This window comes from Mauremys mutica, chromosome 13 (genome assembly GCF_020497125.1).
Source record: "Mauremys mutica isolate MM-2020 ecotype Southern chromosome 13, ASM2049712v1, whole genome shotgun sequence".
Taxonomy (NCBI): Eukaryota; Metazoa; Chordata; order Testudines; family Geoemydidae; genus Mauremys; species Mauremys mutica.
Window position 1 is genome coordinate 48,735,127 of NC_059084.1, and position 20,412 is coordinate 48,755,538.

General features: G+C 52.0%; 3 gene segments (V, D, J or C); all 3 read right to left on the reverse strand.

Annotated features, from left to right (window-relative positions):
• Nucleotides 1-1,231: 1,231 nt before the first annotated feature.
• Nucleotides 1,232-1,929, reverse strand: LOC123347553. The segment is given in 3 exon segments: nt 1,232-1,277; nt 1,466-1,790; nt 1,884-1,929. Coding segments are annotated over 3 exon segments (417 nt in total).
• Nucleotides 1,930-9,961: 8,032 nt separating this feature from the next.
• Nucleotides 9,962-10,488, reverse strand: LOC123348470. The segment is given in 2 exon segments: nt 9,962-10,359; nt 10,443-10,488. Coding segments are annotated over 2 exon segments (432 nt in total).
• Nucleotides 10,489-18,269: 7,781 nt separating this feature from the next.
• Nucleotides 18,270-18,897, reverse strand: LOC123348460. The segment is given in 2 exon segments: nt 18,270-18,701; nt 18,794-18,897. Coding segments are annotated over 2 exon segments (459 nt in total).
• Nucleotides 18,898-20,412: the final 1,515 nt, after the last annotated feature.

The window sequence follows — 20,412 nt, forward strand, 5'->3', positions numbered from 1 at the left end:
GTGTGGCCCTTGGGACAAAAAGTTTGCCCACTCCTGGGTTAGACTGTGAGAGACACGAGTATTTGGCAGCATTCGGACTCACTCCTGTTGACATTAATATTCCCGCACCCGTTCACACACATCCTTAAGAAAGTGACACTGAGGCCAAATCACAGTCTGGGCTGGATTGTTTTTGAATGAGAGAGCTGCCTCAATCTATGAGATTTCTCTCAAAATCCCGGCACTGTGTGTTACAGTGGGACCGAGTGTCGCTGAAGGGAGAATGAGCCGAGCTGCACGGACACTGTGGAGCGATGGGCAATCGGGAATATTATCTGGCAATTAGAGACTTAAAACCTGACTTTATTCCTGGCCTGGTGGCACTTTCCATCTGCAGCTCCCACGCGACACCTGGGCAAACGGCTTCCCTTGGCCTGGCACAGGGTGTTTTCGGGGTCTGTCTGAGTCCCAGAGACAATGAAGACTGGCTTGTTTAGAATCAGGGGAGTCCTGACATTTGACACTGAGGTGGCGCCTAATGTAGGGTGGGACTTTCACAGAAGGCTGAGGGAAGCCCTGAGCCTATTTCAGTGGGAGCCGCGTTGTCTGTCCCTCTTGGCCCCACCTCTCTCCAGCCTGGCTCAGCGTCTCCCTCCGCAACCGCCTGACTCTGAGCGAGTCCAGTGACCCCATCGTAGCGCCCTTAGTCACAGGACTGTCCCCAATGCCCTGAGTGCCAAGAGTGGGCTGAGACTGAGTGATGGCATCACGGTCCGAGGGGCGGGGTCTGTTATCTCCATGGTGACTCTGTCACATTGTGGCACTTTACTGTGGGTTGGGATGTCTCAGCTCCACCCACTGACACCCGCGGAGAGTCCGGGCGGTGATTGCCCAGTGTCCGTGGGGTGAAAACAATCCACGAGCCGCTTGGGAAAGTCCGGGTGGTGCCACATCCCCAGGCTCAGCGGAGTGGGGTTTGTTCAGGCGCCGGGTGATCTCTGCCCACAGCCCCGCCCGGACTCTGAATGGCCCATTTCCATATCCAGCCTCCAGCTCTCCGTGCCTCAGTCTCCCCGCTCTGACCCAGGGGCTGGGATAGTTCCCGGCCTCCCGGCGGCGCTGTGGGGAGAAAGGCGATCAGGGCCGGCTCTAGGTTTTTTTGCCGCCCCAGGGAAAAAGAAATTTGGCTGCCCCCACCCCAGCCGTGGGCTCTCCCCCACACCCAACTGCTGCCCCAGCTCCGGATTGGGGTTCACAGATGAAGCGAGGGATCTCTGCGCCGCAGGCCCAGCGGGGCTCTGGGCAGGAAGGGGAGACACGTTGCCCGGGAACGGAAGGGTTAAAACTGCCGGGAGGTTTGTGTTACATTCACCCGGGTGCCGGGTCTCCTGTCCCAGCCCGGAGCGGTGTGTGTGTCACTGCTGCCCCCGCGCGGCTGCCGGGAGAAGCGCGATTCCGCAGCCTGGGTTTTTGTATGACCACAAACCGGTTTAGTGTCACTGTGTCTCTCGCACAGTAATAGCGGGCGGTGTCCTCGGGCTTCAGGCCGGTCATTTGCAGATATACCTCACTCTTGGGATCATCCCTGGAGATGGTGAATCGGCCTTTCACTGAATCAGGGTAGTATATAGTACTCCCACCCGTGCTTATAAAAGCGACCCATTCTAATCCCTTCCCGGGAGCCTGCCGGACCCAGTGCATCTCGTAGCTGCTGAAGGTGAAGCCGGAGGCTTTGCAGGACAGGTGGAGAGAGTCTCCGGGCTTTTTCACATCCCCTCCGGACTCCACCAGCTGCACCTGGGACCGGACACCTGGGAATAAAGACAGGCCATTAATATCGGCATAAAATCAGCAGTAACACAATATTCTTCTCACTCTGTCAATTATTCAGAGGAGGAAAATACCTTCCAAAGCGGCTACAGCGAAAATTGCAAAGAGCAAAAATCCCATTTTCCCTGGTGCTGGAGGGGAAAGTTCTCAGGGACTGGCTGGTCACTGCACAGACCCAGGGGCTGCGGATTGTGTCTCCGGGTGCAGCCTGGGCAGAGAGAGGCACAGATTTAAACAGGAAACTGTCTCGCTCATTTGCATGTCCCCGCTTTATAAGAGACACACCCTCCTGCTGCCAGTGATCTGACTGACTCGCCCTAGGGCTCCGGGTGCGGGACTCAGACTGTCCTGTCCTGTGTCTGTGCAGCGCCGGGCACAGGGTCTGGGGTCCTCCTGACACTTTCGGACCCCTGGGATGAATGAACTCTCTTGGGAAGGAGGTAACACTATCTGTTGTGGTTCAGTGTAACACTCTAATTAATATGTCTCCCCAGTTTGGTGAGTCACACAGGCTCACTTAAGTATGACCTTACTCTATGGCATACATATATTACAAGTGACATTAATGCACGCAACAACTCACAAGCTTTCAATAAAGCCTAAATCCTAAACACCTTCTTATCATTCTAATACCTAATTTAGCAATACTAGCACACAGGGAAGACAGACCGGTTCCAGTTACGTGTTTGGTTTAGACATGGGGACCTTGGTATGAGCTGGCACCTTTTCTGTGAGTGTGACTGATAGATAGATTAAATCACAACCTACAGCCACAGTTCCCAAACCTCTTGAAGGAGACCATCAGTTTTCACACATCTCTGGCCCTGATACACAGAAATTGTTAGTTGTGTCTGCCCTGCTTTGTAGCCAAAGAGTGTTCGCCCTGAAAGCCTAATCCCAAACCTATAATGGAGGCTTTGCAGTGAGTACCACAGACACTGAACCAGACACTAGAATCATCTATATGAATTTCAGGCAGTTGTTCATTCGTCCCTTAGGCAAATGCTTATTCAGGAGCCCACCGCAGGTTGTTAGTTGCAGAAACGTAGAGCGAGTCTGACTCCCGTTGGAGCCCTACTGAGAGTGCAAGCAGCAAAGAATCCTGTGGCACCTTATAGACTAACAGATGTTTTGCAGCATGAGCTTTCGTGGGTGAATACCCACTACTGAGAGTAATTCACATGCTTAATGGAAGGAGCAGCAGAGAGTCCTGTGGCACCTTATAGACTAACAGAGGTATTGGAGCATGAGCTTTCGTGGGTTAATACCCACTTCCTCGGATGCATGTAGTGAAAATTTCCAGAGGCAATGGAAGCTTAATGGAAGGAGTCTGTCTTACATAAGGAGCGGCATATGCAAATAAGGGAGACAGTTTCCTGTTTGCATCTGTCCCTCTCTCTGCCCAGGCTGCACCCGGCAACACAATCGCCAGCTCCCTGGGTCTGTGCAGTTGCCAGCCAACCCCCCTGAGAACTTTATCCTCCCAAACCAGTCGAAATGAGACTTTAGCTCCATTTAGTTTTCGTTTTTGAAGCTTTGGGAGGTATTTTTGTCCCGAGTAATGTGCACAGTCAGGTGACTGTTATACTATTCCTCTTTCTATGTGATTTGTATCGTGGCTTCCTTCCCAGGAGCACCTGGTGGAGTCCGGAGTGGATGTGAAGAAACCCGGAGACTCTCTCGCCTCTCCTGCAAAGCCTCCGGGTTCACCTGCAGCAGCTATGATATGGACTGGGTCCGACAGGCTCTGGGGTCGGGGCTGCAGTGGGTGGCTGGATTTAGCCAGGGTCAGTACTACCATTAAGGCAAACTAGGCGGGTGCCCCCAATTTTTTTTGTTACAGCGGTTCGTCCCCAAGTCCTGTCACTGCTGCACTCCTGTTTGGCACCCCAAGCCTGGGAGGAGAATTAAAGCAGGGGCTGTGTGCTCGGGGAGGACGTGGAGCAGAGGTGAGCTGGGGTGGGGAGGGGCAGCAGGGCTCTCTGGCAGGGGACTGGGTGCGCCTCAGGGCAGGGCCCTGGATTTAGCTCCCTACGCGGATCAAGTCATTGGTGTTCTAAGACTGTCGAAGGGCGATTCACCAGCTCCAGAGACAATTCTATTAACACGGCATAATTACAAATGAGCGGCCTGAAGCCCGAGGACACCGCCCGGTATCACTGTGCGAGAGACACAGTGAGGGGAAGCTCAGACAAAAGGGGAAGGGATTTCCTAGGAGTGGTGCTCTGGTTCCACAGCAATGAGAATGAACACAAGGTATCTCCCCTTATGGACACAGCACACAACTGTAATGGGAGATTTCAGAGTAGCAGCCGTGTTAGTCTGTATCCGCAAAAAGAACAATTTGTTAGTCTGTAATGGGAGAGAGGCTGACTCCATCTCCCCCTGGGGAGTGCAGGGAGCAGATGCCCAGGGTGGATTTCAGAGGGGCAGGAGAAAAGAACAGCTGCATCTGCCCTTGCTCTGTGGATGTCCCCAGTGACTCTCCGGTCAGACACTCTCCACGTTAAGTATCAGAGGGGAGCCGTGTTAGTGTGGATCTGTAAAAAGCAACAAAGAGTCCTGTGGCACCTTATAGACCAGGGGTAGGCAAGCTATGGCACATGTGCCAAAGGCGGCTCGCGAGCTGATTTTCAGTGGCACTCATACTGCCCAGGTCCTGGCCACCAGTCCGGGGGCTCTGCATTTTAATTTAATTTTAAATTAAGCTTGTGAAACATTTTAAAAACCTTATGTACTTTACATACAACAATAGTTTAGTTATAGATTATAGACTTCTAGAAAGAGACCTTCTAAAAATGTTAAAATGTATTACTGGCACGTAAAACCTTAAATTAGAGTGAATAAATGAAGACTTGGCACACCACATCTGAAAGGTTGCCGACCCCTGTTATAGACTAACAGAAGTATTGGAGCATAAGTTTTCGTGGGTGAATACCCATGCGTCTGATGAAGTGAATATTCACCCACGAAAGCTCATGCTCCAATACGTCTATTAGGCCTGGTCTACACTGGGGGGGGGGTTCGAACTAAGGTACGCAAGTTCAGCTACGCGAATAGCATAGCTGAACTCAAAATATCTTAGTTCGAAGTACTTACCCGTCCTCACGGAGTGGGATCGAAGTCCGCAGCTCCCTCATCGACTCCGCCACCACCGTTCACGGTAGTGGAGTTCCGGCGTCGACGGGAGCGCGTTCGGAGTTTGATATATCGTGTCTAGATGAGACACGATATATCGAACTCCGAGAAGTCGATCGCTACCTGCTGACCCGGGCGGGTAATATGGACGTACCCTTAGTGTGTAAAGTGCCACAGGACTCTTCGTTGCTTTCTCCAGGTTAAGGCTCCCCCTTCTCCCAGTGCGGTCTGTGGAGAAGCCGAGCCCTTAGTGCAGGTCAGGGGGCGTGCGGAGCCCAGAGTGAGGGTTGTTTGACAGGCAGGGCGGGGTCAGTGATCTCCCCCCTCAGCCCATTGATCATCCTCTGGATAAAAATCCACCCTTTTGTAGAGGGGGCAGCACAAGCGTCTATGCACCTACTGAGTGGCACCGAAGCATTTGAGGATCTGATGCCCAGATCCATATTCCCACCACAATCCAAAGGAAATATGTCTGTGAGTTTCATGTTCCATGGAGGGAAGAGGAAGGCCAAAGTGGGTATGAACATAAGAACATAAGACAGGCCGTACCGGGTCAGACCAAAGGTCCATCTAGCCCAGTATCTGTCTACCGACAGTGGCCAATGACAGGTGCCCCAGAGGGAGTGAACCTAACAGGCAATGATCAAGTGATCTCTCTCCTGCCATCCCTCTCCATCCTCTGACGAACAGAGGCTAGGGACACCATTCTTACCCATCCTAGCTAATAGCCATTTATCGACTTAGCCACCATGAATTTATCCAGTCCCCTTTTAAACATTGTTATAGTCCTAGACTTCACAACCTCCTCAGGTAAGGAGTTCCACAAGTTGACTGTGCGCTGCGTGAAGAAGAACTTTCTTTTATTTGTTTTAAACCTGCTGCCTATTAATTTCATTTGGTGACCCCTAGTTCTTGTATTATGGGAAGAAGTAAATAACTTTTCCATATCCACTTTCTCAACATCACTCATGATTTTATATACCTCTATCATATCCCCCCTTAGTCTTCTCTTTTCCAAGCTGAAGAGTCCTAGCCTCTTTAATCTTTCCTCGTATGGGACCCTCTCTAAACCCCTAATCATTTTAGTTGCCCTTTTCTGAACCTTTTCTAGTGCTAGAATATCTTTTTTGAGGTGAGGAGACCACATCTGTACACAGTATTCGAGATGTGGGCGTACCATGGATTTATATAAGGGCAATAATATAGTCTCAGTCTTATTCTCTATCCCCTTGTTAATGATTCCTAACATCCTGTTTGCTTTTTTGACCACCTCTGCACACTGTGTGGACATCTTCAGAGAACTATCCACGATGACTCCAAGATCTTTTTCCTGACTCATTGTAGCTAAATTAGCCCCCATCATGTTGTATGTATAGTTGGGGTTATTTTTTCCAATGTGCATTACTTTACATTTATCCACATTAAATTTCATTTGCCATTTTGTTGCCCAATCACTTAGTTTTGTGAGATCTTTTTGAAGTTCTTCACAATGTGCTTTGGTCTTAACTATCTTGAGAAGTTTAGTATCATCTGCAACCCAGACTGGTTCTCCGCAAGGTCAGTTTTAATGCAGGTTTTAATAGGATTTTCCTCACAGTGTGTCTCTGGCACAGTCGTACACGGAGGGGTCTCCGGGCTGCAGGCCGGTCAGTTGGAGGGACACTTGGCCTTTGGAGGTGTCTCTGGTGATGGGGAGTCTACTTTTGAGAGCATTGCTATAAGCAGTGCCCCCATCACCCCAGATAACTCCCATCCAGTCTAACCCTTTTCCCGCTGGCTGGCGGGCCCAGTGCACCGCGTAGCTAGTGATGGAGAATCCGGACACGGTGCAGGTCAGTCTGAGGGTCTCCCCCGGCTTCTTGACTCCCCCACCGGACTGCACCAGGCTGACTTGGGAATAGACACCTGCGGAGGGGGAAATAAAGGGGAAATACTGCAGTGATTCCCGGAGGTGCAGTTATTAGGGAACACGCGGTACCGGACACCCAGCGGCAGCGCAGGTCCCACCCGTACCCGCGGAGAGCAGTAGGAGGAGGCGATGGCCAGGCTGGGGGTCATGTCTGCGGCTGGCGGCTCGGTCCCCAGGCGGGATGGGAAGCTGAAGCCCGGCGCTGGCTCTGAGCGGGGTGAGCGGCCGGGACTGGGCTATGAACAGGGCCCCGGGGAGCTCATTTGCATGGTCCGGGGGGTGGGGACAATATAACGGGGGGACCCAGGAGGTGTGTGATGCTGCGTCGCGTTGTTAAGTCTCCTGGCAGGTGGATTCCAGAGTCCAGCTGTGACACGGAATGTTCCCTTCTGCTCTTTCTTCTGCCCGTCGGAGATTTGCAACCAGGAAATAATTGGATGGAGACAGTCTGTCCGCCTATCTTCCGCTCTGTTGATCGCCATATACATCTATCTATCTATCTATCCTCATACGCCCCCCTCTATCTATCTATCTACCCCCATACACCCCATCTATCTATCTATCTATCTATCTATCCCCATACACCCCATCTATCTATCTATCTATCTATCTATCTATCTATCTATCTATCTATCTATCTATCTATCTATCCTCTCCCCTTTTTATGTTGGTGTCAATATTATAAATTAGGAGCCAGTTTAATTACTGAGCCATTCCTTGTTCATGAGAATCTGGAAAATTAAGATGGAGACAAACTGTACAGAAATGCTTCGGGAAAATGTTGGGGGCTGTATTGTTGGAAAGGGGGTTGGAGTCAAACTTCTCAGTCTGAGGAGAAGGGTCAGTGCTGCGGGGGCAGGAGAAAAGTCGCCCCTGGTGCTCAGTAGCTGACAGGCCCCTGTGAGGCCCCTTTACAAAGAGGTGAATTTCACACACAGGATCACCAATGGGCTGCCGGGGAAGGTCACTTCTAGTTTATTGGCCAGAACCCTCCGGCCCATAATCCGCACTCCGGACTCCGCGTTCCCACTGCTCTTCGCTGAGGGCTCAACTTCTCCAGTGACTTCGCTGGGAGATGGAGGGAGCCTTAAAGTGGAGCGTGTCTGATCAGAGAGTCACTGGGGGCGTCCACAGGGCGAGGGCCGAGCTGACCCTCTCTGCTCCGCTGAAACACACTCTGAGCATCTGCTCCCTGCAATAACTGATAATTGGTTATCGATAACTGAAAGGACTCTCCCTTATTCCTCTCCTTAGTGCTGCCGGATGGTTGTTGGGTACTGAACAAATCCGTATAGATGTAGCTAGTATAGATGAACACCGATTTAAATCAGACTTGCAGGTTCAATTGAGTGAGTGCCTGGCCCGCATCTCATTGCATCGCTAGGTCCCTTCTGGTACCAATGTTTTAATTCGTTTGAATGAATGGGCCAGAACCAGGGGTGGCTCTAGGAATTTGGCCGCCCCAAGCACGCCGGTCCCGTGGCTCCGGGGGACCTCTTGCAGACGTGCCTGCGGAGGGTCCACTGGTCCCGCGGCTCCGGTAGAGCAGAGGTCCACCGGAGTCACGGCAGCAGCGGACCCTCCGCAGGCATGTCTGCGGGAGATTCACCTGTTCCGCGCTGCAAAATGCCGCCCCAAGCGCGCGCTTGGTGCGCTGGGGTCTGGAGCCGGCCCTGCCCAGAACACCAGCTATAGTCAGTCGGGGTAGCAGCCTTGGGATCCAAGGAGCTTCCAGAATTAACACCTGTGAGGCTCTGACCCCAGAACGATTGTCCTTCTTTCGGCCTTGTCCAAAGCCCAGTAAAGTCGAGAAACTCTTCACAATCGATTGCAATGGGAATTGGATCAGCCCCGAAATGCATTTATCTTCCTGAAGCTGGCAGATGCCCTACTGTGAAACCGGGTAAGTCAGGGTTTCTCAAACCGGGGTCTCCGCTTGTGTAGGGAAAGCCCCTGGCAGGCGGGCCGGTGTGTTTACCTGTCCAGTCCACAGGTCTGGCCGATGGCAGCTCCCACTGGCTGCGGATCGCTGCTCACGGGCCAATGGGAGCTGCTGGAAGCGGCACGGGCCGAGGCACTTACTGACCCCCGCTTCCTGCAGCTCCCATTGGCCCGGAGCAGCGATCCACGGCTAGTGGGAGCCGCGATCGGCGGGACCTGCGGGAGGGGCAGGTAAACACACAGGCCTGGCCTGCCAGGGGCTTTCCCTACACAAGCACAACCCCTGTTTGAGAAACCCTGGGGTAAGCGTTGGTGACAGGGAGAATGTGGGTGTGAATGGAGAGAGGGATCCATTCAGGTCTTTATAATCACATTAGCTATGAAAACATTCACTTGCAAAGACCATTCAGGTCACACATTTCTGACTGATAAATCCTGAATTTAGCCCTTTCCTTGGGCAAGTCTGATCTATGGGATTTCCCCAGCAACATCATCTGGTAAAATGTGAACAGCCAGTACCGAGGAGCTGCCCATTTGTGGCCTGGATAGAGTGAGCCCATCGACCTAGGGCACCTGCTGACAGCCCCGTTCAACTCCCAACCTCCCTGGGTGAAATTTGCATGGAAATCCCTCACCTGGGGGGCGGGGGCGAAGGGTTCCTGTTTAAATACAGGTAGGTTAATGGGATTACACTGAGAGAGGAGTTGGGAGGATGAGAGATCCGCTATGTGACATGGCCCTAGGTTCTCACACCGGGTGGATGGGCGTTGTTGATGAGGCCCATAGACGTGAGACAGTGCGCAGGGCAGGGAGTCGATTAATAATATCAGTTAACACCTTTGCGCACATAGAACAAATATCCAATGGTCGATAGCATCACTGGGGGTAGCCCCGTGCCTGGTTCTGGCTGTCAGTGTTACTGGCTCTGTTTACTGGCTTTGTCCCCCACCCCCACCCCCTCGCGCTTTTAAGACTGTGTAGAATGGGAGTCTTTATTTGCACATAGAATTGATTAAAAATCAGAGGGAAAGGTCCAGGTCCAGCCCTTTTCACTCAGGTGGGGACCGGCCCCTGGACCTGTGCCTTGGCTGAAGCTGTATTTGGCCAGAGCAGGGCACCTTGACATGAACACGCTGTTTCCTCTTTTCAGTTTCCAGTCCCGGGAGTGTCAGAGTCTCACCAGCTGGGACTTTCCCTGCTGACCGCAACGGGAGGTTTTTGTCTGAGCTCAGAGCGGCTTCGCCTCACTGTGTCTCTCGCACAGTAATAGCGGGCGGTGTCCTCGGGCTTCAGGCCGGTCAGTTGCAGATAGAGCAGGTTGTTGGGGTTGTCTCTGGAGATGGTGAATCGGCCTTTGACCGCGTCGGCGTAACGCACAGTGCTGCCGGCCCAGTAGCTTATAGTTGCGACCCAGTCCAGGCCCTTGCCAGGAGCCTGCCGGACCCAGCTCATCCAGTAGTCACCGAAGGTGAACCCGGAGGCTTTGCAGGAGAGGCGGAGAGAGTCTCCGGGCTTTTTCACATCCCCTCCGGACTCCACCAGCTGCACCTGGGGCCGCGCGCCTGGGAATAAAGACAGGTTACAAACACATGGGTATTACAGTCAATAACTCAATAGTCTGCAGGGCATTCAGGGGCTAACCTACCTCCCAGAGCTGCTACAATGAAAACGAAATGGAGCCAAATCCTCATTTTCCCTGCTGCTGGAGGGGAAAGTTCTCAGGGACTGGCTGGTCACTGCACAGACCCAGGGGCTGCGGATTGTCTCTCCGGGTGCAGCCTGGGCAGAGGGAGGGACAGATTTAAACAGGAAACTCTCATCCCGATTTGCATACCCCCCTCCTTATAAGGCACACAAACCCGCTCCCTGCATGCTCAGAGTTATTTGGCCGGTGGCTCTAAGGGAGGGAGTCGGACTGGTGCTAACTGTGTGTCTGGGCAGCGCCCAGTGCGTGCGGGGCCATCCTGACCACACTGCTGCACAAAGAGCTCCCTTGAATCCGCTCCCATCGCTCCAGGTGTAAGGGCTGAAGGGAATGGAAAGCTCCACCACGGGCTTTAGGGGACTGTGGACCAGACCCTTAGAAGGAAGACTATCAGGCGGGTGAGCAGGGCAGCATCATGTGAAAATCTGGTTTTCTGTTGAGGCCAGAAGTGTTTGTGCCTGATGTGCTCGGTCTATAGTAGCATGTTGTTGTTTTTCAGAGAAATCTGAGAGTATTTCTATCCATCCCCCAACAACCCACAGAAGCATCTTGGCAGTCATCACTTTTAGGCACCTCCGGAAACCCAAGTGCTAGTTATCACACCTTGAACAAATGAGTCCCCAAATATTCTTCTTGTGCAGCCTGCATTTTTACTTCAGTGTCCGATCAGTGCCACATTTAACCATGTGAGTGCTCAAGTTGTTGCAGTTTTTTATGGACACGTGATCGAATATGGGTGCAGAGATCTGAAACCAGCTGACAGATTTGTTAGCACTCTGCCTGTTGATCCTGTTCTAAGAAGGACAATTCTGCAGTTTGGATTTTTGGATTAGCCCTACCAGGATTCCCCTCACGGTGTGTCCCGCACAGTAATAGCGGGCGGTGTCCTCGGCTTTCACGCCGGACATTTGCAGATACAGCTCACTCTTGGGATTACCCCTGAAGATGGTGAATCGGCCTTTCACTGAATCAACGAACTACGTGCTATCCCCGCTAGGGATAATATAAACAGCCAATTCCCAGGAACCTGCCGGACCCAGCTCATGCCGTAGCTGCTGAAGGTGAACCCGGAGGCTTTGCAGGAGAGGCGGAGAGAGTCTCCGGGCTTTTTCACATCCCCTCCGGACTCCACCAGCGCCTGGGACCGGACACCTGCAAGTAAAGACAGGTTGTAAATATCGGTATAAAAACAGCGGTAATTTAATATTCATCTAACTCCGCCAGTTATTCAGAGGTGGAAAATACCTTATAAAGCATCTACAGAGAAAATTAAAAGGAGCACAAATCTCATTTTTCCTGGTGTTGAAAGGGAAAGTTCTCAGGGGACTGGCTGGTCACTGCACAGACCCAGGGGCTGCGGATTGTGTCTCCGGGTGCAGCCTGGGCAGAGAGAGGCACAGATTTAAACAGGAAACCGTCTTCCTCATTTGCATGTCCCCTATAAAATACACATACTCTTGTTGCCAGTGATTTGATTGATTCGCGCTAGGGCTCCAGGTGCATGAGTGAGACTGTCCCGGCCTGTGTGTCTGTGCAGCGCCGGGCACAGGGTGCTGGGGTCCTCCTGACACTTTCGGACCTCTGGGAGGAATGACCAGCTCCCTGCAGTGACTGTATTTCCTCACCCAGGACCTGAGGGCCTGGCTATTGTGCGGCGATATGCTGGGAGGGGACTCGTCTCTGGAGCCCTGTCCCATGAGGAGAGGAGCCATGCAACGTCCGGCCAGTGGGGTCAGCTCTGCGGAGGAGTCGTGTCCCAGGGATCCACTGAACACGGAAGATTTAACCTCCCACTGGGTGGGATTTGGGACGGAAGCCCCTCCCCTTTCCCTTCCTTCCTAGCATTGACCAGCTGCGTAGAAATGATCCATGACACTTGGAACAGGATCTTGTATTAACTCCGCTGGCTGTTAATTGCACCGCGTGACCCCTGGTTTTTGTATGTGGAGGAAAGAGTAAATAACTAGTTCCCCTTTCACTTTTCCCACCACCATTCATTAGTGTATAGACCTCTGTCACATCTCCCCTGGAGTCTTCTTCTTTCTAGATAGATAAGATAGATAGAGGGGTTTATGGAGATAGATAGATAGATAGAGAGATGGGGTTTATGGGGATAGATAGATGGATGGGGTTTATGGAGATAGATAGATAGATTAAATTAGATTAGATTCAGCAATGACAATATTCCTCAAGGGCATTTGTAACTCAACTTTACGTGCTTCATCACTGTTTATATTTCCTGCCATGGTAGCGTCAGTCCAATGATTCCTGCAAGAAGTTAGGGAATATAGAACATGAAAGGATTTTATGCAGTGCTCCGGACGTTCAGTCAAATTCTAACTATTTCATCTGCTCAGTTCTGAGCATAAACCGGTGCCTTTGACATAACATTGACTATTGGGGTTAATTCCTATATTTTCTTAAATTTAGCCATTTTAAGAGCCAAACACAGTATTTTGGTGATGGGCTTTGTGACTGGTCCAGTCTCTCACACAGTGATACCGGGCTGTGTCCTCGGGTCTCCAGCTGCTTGTTTGTAAATCCAGCCGGCCCCTGGGATTGTCTCGGGAGACAATGAATCTCCCCTTCGCTGAATCGGTGTAGTGTGAACTCTTTCCTGTGTACTTCGCCCTGGAGACCCCGCTCCAGACGCTTCCCAGGAGCCTGAGTTTAACCCTGAGACATTACTAGCGAGGTGGAGTCAAAGGGCACCTGCAGGTTTTCTATGTGCAAATGAGCAGTTTGTGTAGGTACAGAGTTAAAAAATGATGTTTTACTACCCTCAATGCCCTTTTTCAGGCGTGTCTCCAAGGCTGTGCTGTGCTGTTTTTTCATTGCTGCCTCCCTTGCTGGACGGGAGAAGGGGACTGAAGGGTTAAAATCCAAATGCACTTTATATAACAACCTGGTACATGAATTGTACCAGCTCTTTTCCAGACCCAAAGTCCAGAGTTTGGTCAGGAGACCAGAGGCCTAGCAAATAGTGATTAGCTAAGAGAAAGCTGGGTAAACAGATAACCGCCTTTGCTAGGATATGCTTGGTCAGTAGAAATGACAGATGTTGAAGCAATAACTAAATAATTATGTTTCATCTAATGTTTCAGATTGAACAAAGGATCCCTGTTCCTATTGTGTCAGTCTCTTCTGTAGGGAACGTTCTTTCCACAGATCCAACCTTGAGTTTATGAAAAGTTGGCACATGTCAGTATAAGATATGGCATCCTTCCAGCTCCCTTCCCAGGGACCAATGCCTGCCTTAAGACATAAAGGGGACAATCTTTATTGCCGTATACTTTCACTGTTCCTTTGCTTTAACCCCTAGGAATGTACCTTTTGGACAATCAAAGGAGTTGCTCCATTCCTATGGACTCCAAATAAGAATTCAATATATATATATTTATACTAATAATATTTTATCAAAGTATTAATTAAATGTTAACTTGCTAACTTGAGACCATGGGCGGAGACATTATGTAACCTTTTAACCATTGGCTAATGTGCTATCTTGTCTTGCTGCAAAACCTATCCCGGAGTGTGGGACTGCCTACCCCATCACTTTCCCCCGCCCACGGAAAATCTATATATTCTATTGTAATCAATTGATTGAGAGTGTCTCTGAGCCTAATAAGCCAGGTGACACTCCGCCAGCACTGTGTGTAATAAACTCCTATGCTTGACCTCTACATGGTGTGGATTTATGCCCTTCAGGGACCCTGCACCCCACCCCCTCTCTCTGTCTCTCATGGATCCCCCCATTTTGTATTATTATTAAAAACAGAAAATAAATATTTGGGGGGTTATTTCTTTATTCATTTAACCAAGGATTTTTGTCTCCTAGGAAAATGCTCCTTGTGCCAGAGAAGCCTGCATTGGTGGAAACATTATTCAAATAAACAGACAAAGAAACAAAAAACAAAGCAAGAAAACAAACAAATCGTGCATTCTAGTGCCCAAAGCTTAGAGATCAGTGTCTTTCTGCTGGAATGTGTCACTGACAGGGTGACACTGAGCGGAATCCCAGCACGGTGAAGTGAAGAGGGTCCTAGAGGGAACCGGAATGAACCAGGTTGAGGCTCCATGGCCTGTGTTATGCAGGAGCTCAGACTAGTTTCTCATCCTGCTCCGTTCTGGCCTTTATGTCTCTGCATCAGTGACTGTCCAGGACACTGTGAGTGGGCTCAGAATTTGCCCCCGGCAGAGGAAAGAAAGAGGAAGGACCCCAAATATTTTTTCTCTCTCCTTTGTGGGAATTTGTGTAAACTCTTTGATCTTCAGTAAGATCAAAACAGGAGGAATAAGAAGAGTAAAAAGGGGTTGTTGTTGCTAGACCTCTTCCCATAACTGATCTCATTTTCACTTACAGATCCTGGGCGCCTCTAACCCGCTTCACTAATTATTGCAGGGAGAGGTTTTTGTCTGAGCTCAGCCCGGCTTCCCCTCACCGTGCTTCCCCCGCACAGTGATACCGGGCGGTGTCCTCGGGCTTCAGGCCGGTCAGTTGCAGATACAGCAGGTTTTGGAGTTGTCCCTGGAGATGGTGAATCGGCCTTTCACTGCATCAGAATAGTAGATATTTCGCCCTCTGTTGCCGATGAATGACACCCACTCCAGTCCCTGCCCGGGAGCCTGCCGGACTCAGTGTATATTGTAGCTGCTGAAGGTGAAGCCGGAGGCTTTGCAGGAGAGGCGGAGAGAGTCTCCGGGCTTTTTCACATCCCCTCCGGACTCCACCAACCCCTGGGACCGGGCACCTGGGAAGAAAGACACAATAGAAATCACACAGAAAGAGCAATAGTATCACATTCACCTGACTGTGCAAATTACTCGGGAGACAAAAATACCTTCCTAAGCTGCAAAAATTAAAACTAAGTGGAGCCAAAGCCTCATTTTCCCGGGTGCTGGAGGTGAAAGTTCTCAGGGACTGGCTGGTCACTGCACAGACTCAGGGGGCTGCGGATTGTGTCTCCAGGTGCCAGGGGCGGCTCTAGACATTTCACGCCCCAAGCACGGGGGCATGCCGCGAGGGGCGCTCTGCTGGTCACCGGAGCCGCGGGACCAGCAGACCCTCTGCAGACATGCCTCCGAAGGCAGCCTGCCTGCGGCCCTCCCGGCGACCGGCAGAGCACCCCCCGCGGCATGCCCCCAAGCACGCGCTTGGCGTGCTGGGACCTGGAGCCGCCAGAAGCTGGAAATGAGCGACAGTGGATGGATCACTTGATGATTCCCTGTTCTGTTCATTCCCTCTAGGGCACCTGGCACTGGCCACTGTCAGAAGACAGGATACAGGGCTAGATGGACCTTTGGTCTGACCCAGTAGGGCCATTCCTGTGGAATAAAAGCAAATACATGAATGGGAGACAGAGTTATAAAGAGAAACGATTCATTCCCTGCTGAAGGAAAGACCAATAGAAGATAAAAGTCTGTAAGGATTTCACATTGATTTGCAGATATTGTGGAAGACTGTGTGAAGGAGATATCCCTGTATGAATATTGCTGTGTCTAGAATCAGAGCTTTGTATTTAAACAGGGACCCGCTGAGGCAGGGCCATACAGGTCGGTTTGACCCAACCGGGGGTGGGGGCGAGAGGTGAAAGTGGCTGGCAAGATTTCAGGTTAAAAGAGGCTGCGCTCTCAGGGACTTGTCCTCATTTTACAACAGAAGGAGAAAATACATTTCAGATTTGAAGGACTCTCGGCCCAATGGATTGTGGGGTGGGGGTGGGGGGTATAACATAACACCTCCATGGGAGTTAGGTGGCTAACTCAGGAGCTTTTGAAAATACCACTGGGTGTCTCGCTTCATCTTTGAGCACCTCCATATATTTGAAAATCCTGGACCAGATGTCACAGACTCACAGATCGTGCCCACTCGTGGCCCCGTGTGGTCCGTGGGGGGTGCACCTTTCAGCGTGACAGCCCTTCTCGGGGGTCCACTCTCTCTCTGGGGGTCAGGCCCCTCCACCTCCTGGAGCCGCACCTTTCTGAGCCTTAGCACATCAGTCTCTCGCTGTAGGCCCCCTCAGGGAATCAACTCGCTCTGAAGCCCCCAGGCCTCCTCACCCTCAAAGGGGTTGATGCAACCCTGTTCTCTAGAACAGAGTGACTCTCAGCCAGCATAAAACAGGAGGGTTTATTGAGAGCTGAACACAGCACAGGAAACTCTCAGGGCCTCAGGCCTGGCCTCCCTCAGCACCGCACATCCCAGTCCCCCTGCAGCCAGGTGGGCTCTGCCTGCTCCCCCTCTCCAGCCCCGAGCCCCCCTGCTTCCCAGCTGGGCCTCCAATATCCCCGGCCCCAAGCCCCACCCTGCCCCTGTCCATTGTCTTCTCTTCAGGTAAACAGGGTCATAAACAGGAAGGCCTGGGTCTCCTCTCCTCTCAGCTCTCCTCTGCCCCCTCTGGCTTGAACTGGCTGGTCAGGTCTCCAGGATTCACTCTTCGCAGCCCATTGTCCTTCCACTGGCCAGAACCGGCTGTGTCTCCTGAGCTGGGTCACCAGTCACTGGGGTCTCCATCCTCCAGGCCATTGGCTGGGGTCCCGAGTTCTCTCTCTGGTTCTCTGTAACAACAAACTCCCTCTCCCCTCCCCTCGTTAAACCAGTAACACTCAGGGACACGGAGTCCCCCTCTCTCTGCATGCAACCCACTGGAAAATACAGAAAACCCAAACACCCCCCCACACACTTCATCACAGACTCTTTGCTGTTTGTTATTGTGATTATAAAGTTGTGTTCCTTTGAGATTTGAGCCTTTAATTTTCAGAAGGCTCTTCGATTCCTTGTCCTTTGCCTACATTGATAAGACTTGTCCCGCCCCCCGGAGCCCTGGGAACAGGGGATGATATGACAGGACCCTACGAATTATGAGCTGTCCCCACTAGGGTGACCAGATGTCCTGATTTTATAGGGACAGCCCAGATATTTGGGGCTTTTTCTTACATAGCTGCCTATTACCCCCCACCCTCTGTCCCGATTTCTCACACTTGCTATCTGGTCACCCTAGTCCCCACCCAGGCTGCTGCATAATTGACTCCGCTCCCTGCCTGGTCCTGGCTGCGGTAGGATTCCATTCTGCTTGGGAGCAGCGCCCCCGCCTGGCCGCATCCAGAGCTGCAGCTGCTGCTGCCAGAGAAAGGCCTCACGCATCGCTGGCTGGATGTGGGAGTGAGACGACCAGGTGGGAAGGGGGGATTTTTGTAGGTGGGGACCGGGCAGGGAGAGAGATGAGCTGAGTTACCCACTTTCTCTCAGGCGGTGTCTGGCAGAGACCGGAACTGAACCCGAATCTCCTTAACCCAGTCCCGCGCCTTTCCCCTAATCCTACCCCGGCTTCCTCCCCTAACGAGCTGCAGCGGGAGGGCTGATTTTGGGAGGTGCTGGGCCCCGGCAGCTCTCACTGACTTCAGGCAGAGCAGTGCCCACTTAGCGCCTCTGACACTGGCTCCCCTGGGGCAACGTTTCCTAAAGCGGTGTCTGAGTCTGGGAGTGTGAATTGTTCGGGGCCCAGCGCGAGTCCCAGCGAGCCGGATTCCCGGAAGTGGATAATCGCCCAGAGCTGTGACTGACGTCACTCAGCGATGCAGGCGCGGAACGTGCTTTGTACTGAGTCCCGGAGTATCTCACCGTTCATGTCACCGTTACCCCGGTCTCAGTGAGTCCCCGGTGCACATTTCAGTGGGAGGCGCAGGGAAGCGAGCGTGTAAAATCCCTTGGCGGAAGGGGCTGGGAGGGTGGGATGCAGGGGGAGAAACGCGGGTGGCTCCTGAGATCCCCCTGTCAGCAATGCCCCGCCTGTCTGTCTCATCCCCTACATGATGTCGGCTGATTATTACGAAATTCGCTTCTCCTTTTTGTGCCAGTCCCTGCTCTGCTCTGTGTCACTGTGGCTTCCCTGGCGCAGTAATAGGTGCCGGTGTCTGTGGCTGTCAGCGAGCCGAGCTGGAGATAAACCTGGTTTTTAGAGGTGTCCCTGGTGATGGTGACACGAGGCTTGAGAGCCGAGTTATACTCTGTGGTCCCTCCCTGTGCCGTGCTGCGGATAAAGCCCATCCACTCCAGCCCTTTCCCGGGGGGCTGCCGGTTCCAGCTCCAGTAGTGATCACTGACAGAGATTTCAGAGACTTTACAGGTGATGCTGAGGGTCGCTCCCGGCTTCACCACCCCCGGGCCGGACTGGACCAGCTGCACCTGGGACAGGACACCTGGGGAGAGGGAAACAAAGCAAGGAAAGAATTAGCCACCCAAAGAATCTGTGGATCTGGTGATACTTTTCTCGCTCTCAATAAACACTCACAGGAGGGGGCAGAGAACAGGGAAAGGAAAAGCCACAGAGATTTAATTCTCGTGTTCATGCAGTGAGGGAAACTCCCCAGCGGGCAGGACCGGGCAGTTCTGTGTCTGGGGAGAGACTGAGGCTCCTAGAACCAGGGGTTGGTATTTAACCAGGAACCCCCGGGGCAGGGATTTGCATGCGGGTTCCCCGGGTGGGTATAAGAGCTGGCAGGGGGTGAGCGCTCAGTACACGGCGATGTCCCCTCGGGGACAGGGGTCCCCTTTACAGCCCAGAGAGACCTCGCGGTCAGCCCAGCGCGGCTGTACATTAGCCTTTGGTGGTTCGCCTGTGACCCCAGGAGACAGGATCGGTTCCTACATCACCGCACTCTCTCCCTGTTGCCCTTGTGTGAATCCACCTAGGGGCTCTGCTGTGCACAATTCCCACTCATGTCAGTGGGCGGTGGGTACCCAAATCCCCTAGGCGGGTTGGATAATCTCAGCCTTACTGAGTCAGGGCCTCAGTTCCTCCTCTGTAAAATGGGGCTAATGACACTTCCCTGCTTCACCTGTGAGGGAAAAATCCAGGACGCTCTGGTGACAAGGGGCAGAGAAGAGCAGAGACCGGGTGGGGGCTGGGCATCCAACTGCCAGTGAAATCTGTCTGGGGATTGGTCCTGCTTTGAGCAGGGGGTTGGACTAGATACCTCCTGAGGTCCCTTCCAACCCTGAGATTCTATGATTCTAAAGGGGGCTCAGCCCTGGGAGGGTGAGGGCGGCTCCCTCTGTCTGGATCTCGCTAGCTAAGAGGCCACCCCGGCTAACCGGGAGAGGGAGAAAGGCTGGGTTTTCCCAAGTAGCACCAGCCAACAGCTCTCAGGGCAGGAGCAGGAGGGAGGGAAGTTGAGAGACAGGAAAGTTCTGGGCTGTATCCACAGGAGGCCTGTGATTGTGGTAAGTCAGGAGCCGGGCTGGGACACACACTGGGCAGGGGAAGGGGAGAATTTGCCAGGGATATTAAACCTTGTCCTTTAGGGTTCAAACCAGTGATACTCAGACCTCAGGGGTTCAGGAGCCAAACTATCCATCAGTATCACCCAAAGAGACATGTAGTGTGAATGACAGGGAAAATATCTAGAGTGCGTGTATACACCTAGACACACTCTCTCTATATACTGTATTTAGTATATGTATACAAATATTTATATATAATATAATATATTATCTATCTATCCCCCTCCACCCCCTCTATCTAATCTAATCTGTCTGTCTATACCTATATCTGTAAAATTCCCCCAGTAAATTAATAACTTAGTGCAAGTCGATAACTTAATTGGTTAATAACATAATAAACACGTCCTGATTGGTTAATAAGTTGGATGGGTTCATAATTAAATCACACCCAGGTGCTGCAAAGGGCGGCAGGAGACACATTTAAAGGCCCCTTGCTGCTGGAGAGCCACAGTCTGGGTGTCGCTGGTTTAACCCAATCTCTGCTAGAGACCAGGGCGAGACCCGATGGGGAGGGTGGATTCTCTCACATCCTCAGCTGCGGGGTTCCGTGAAGCAGCCCCGGCTAGTCATGCTCAGAGACAGGATATTGCGCTAAACGAACTGGACTTGAACCCCGCTGGGATTTCC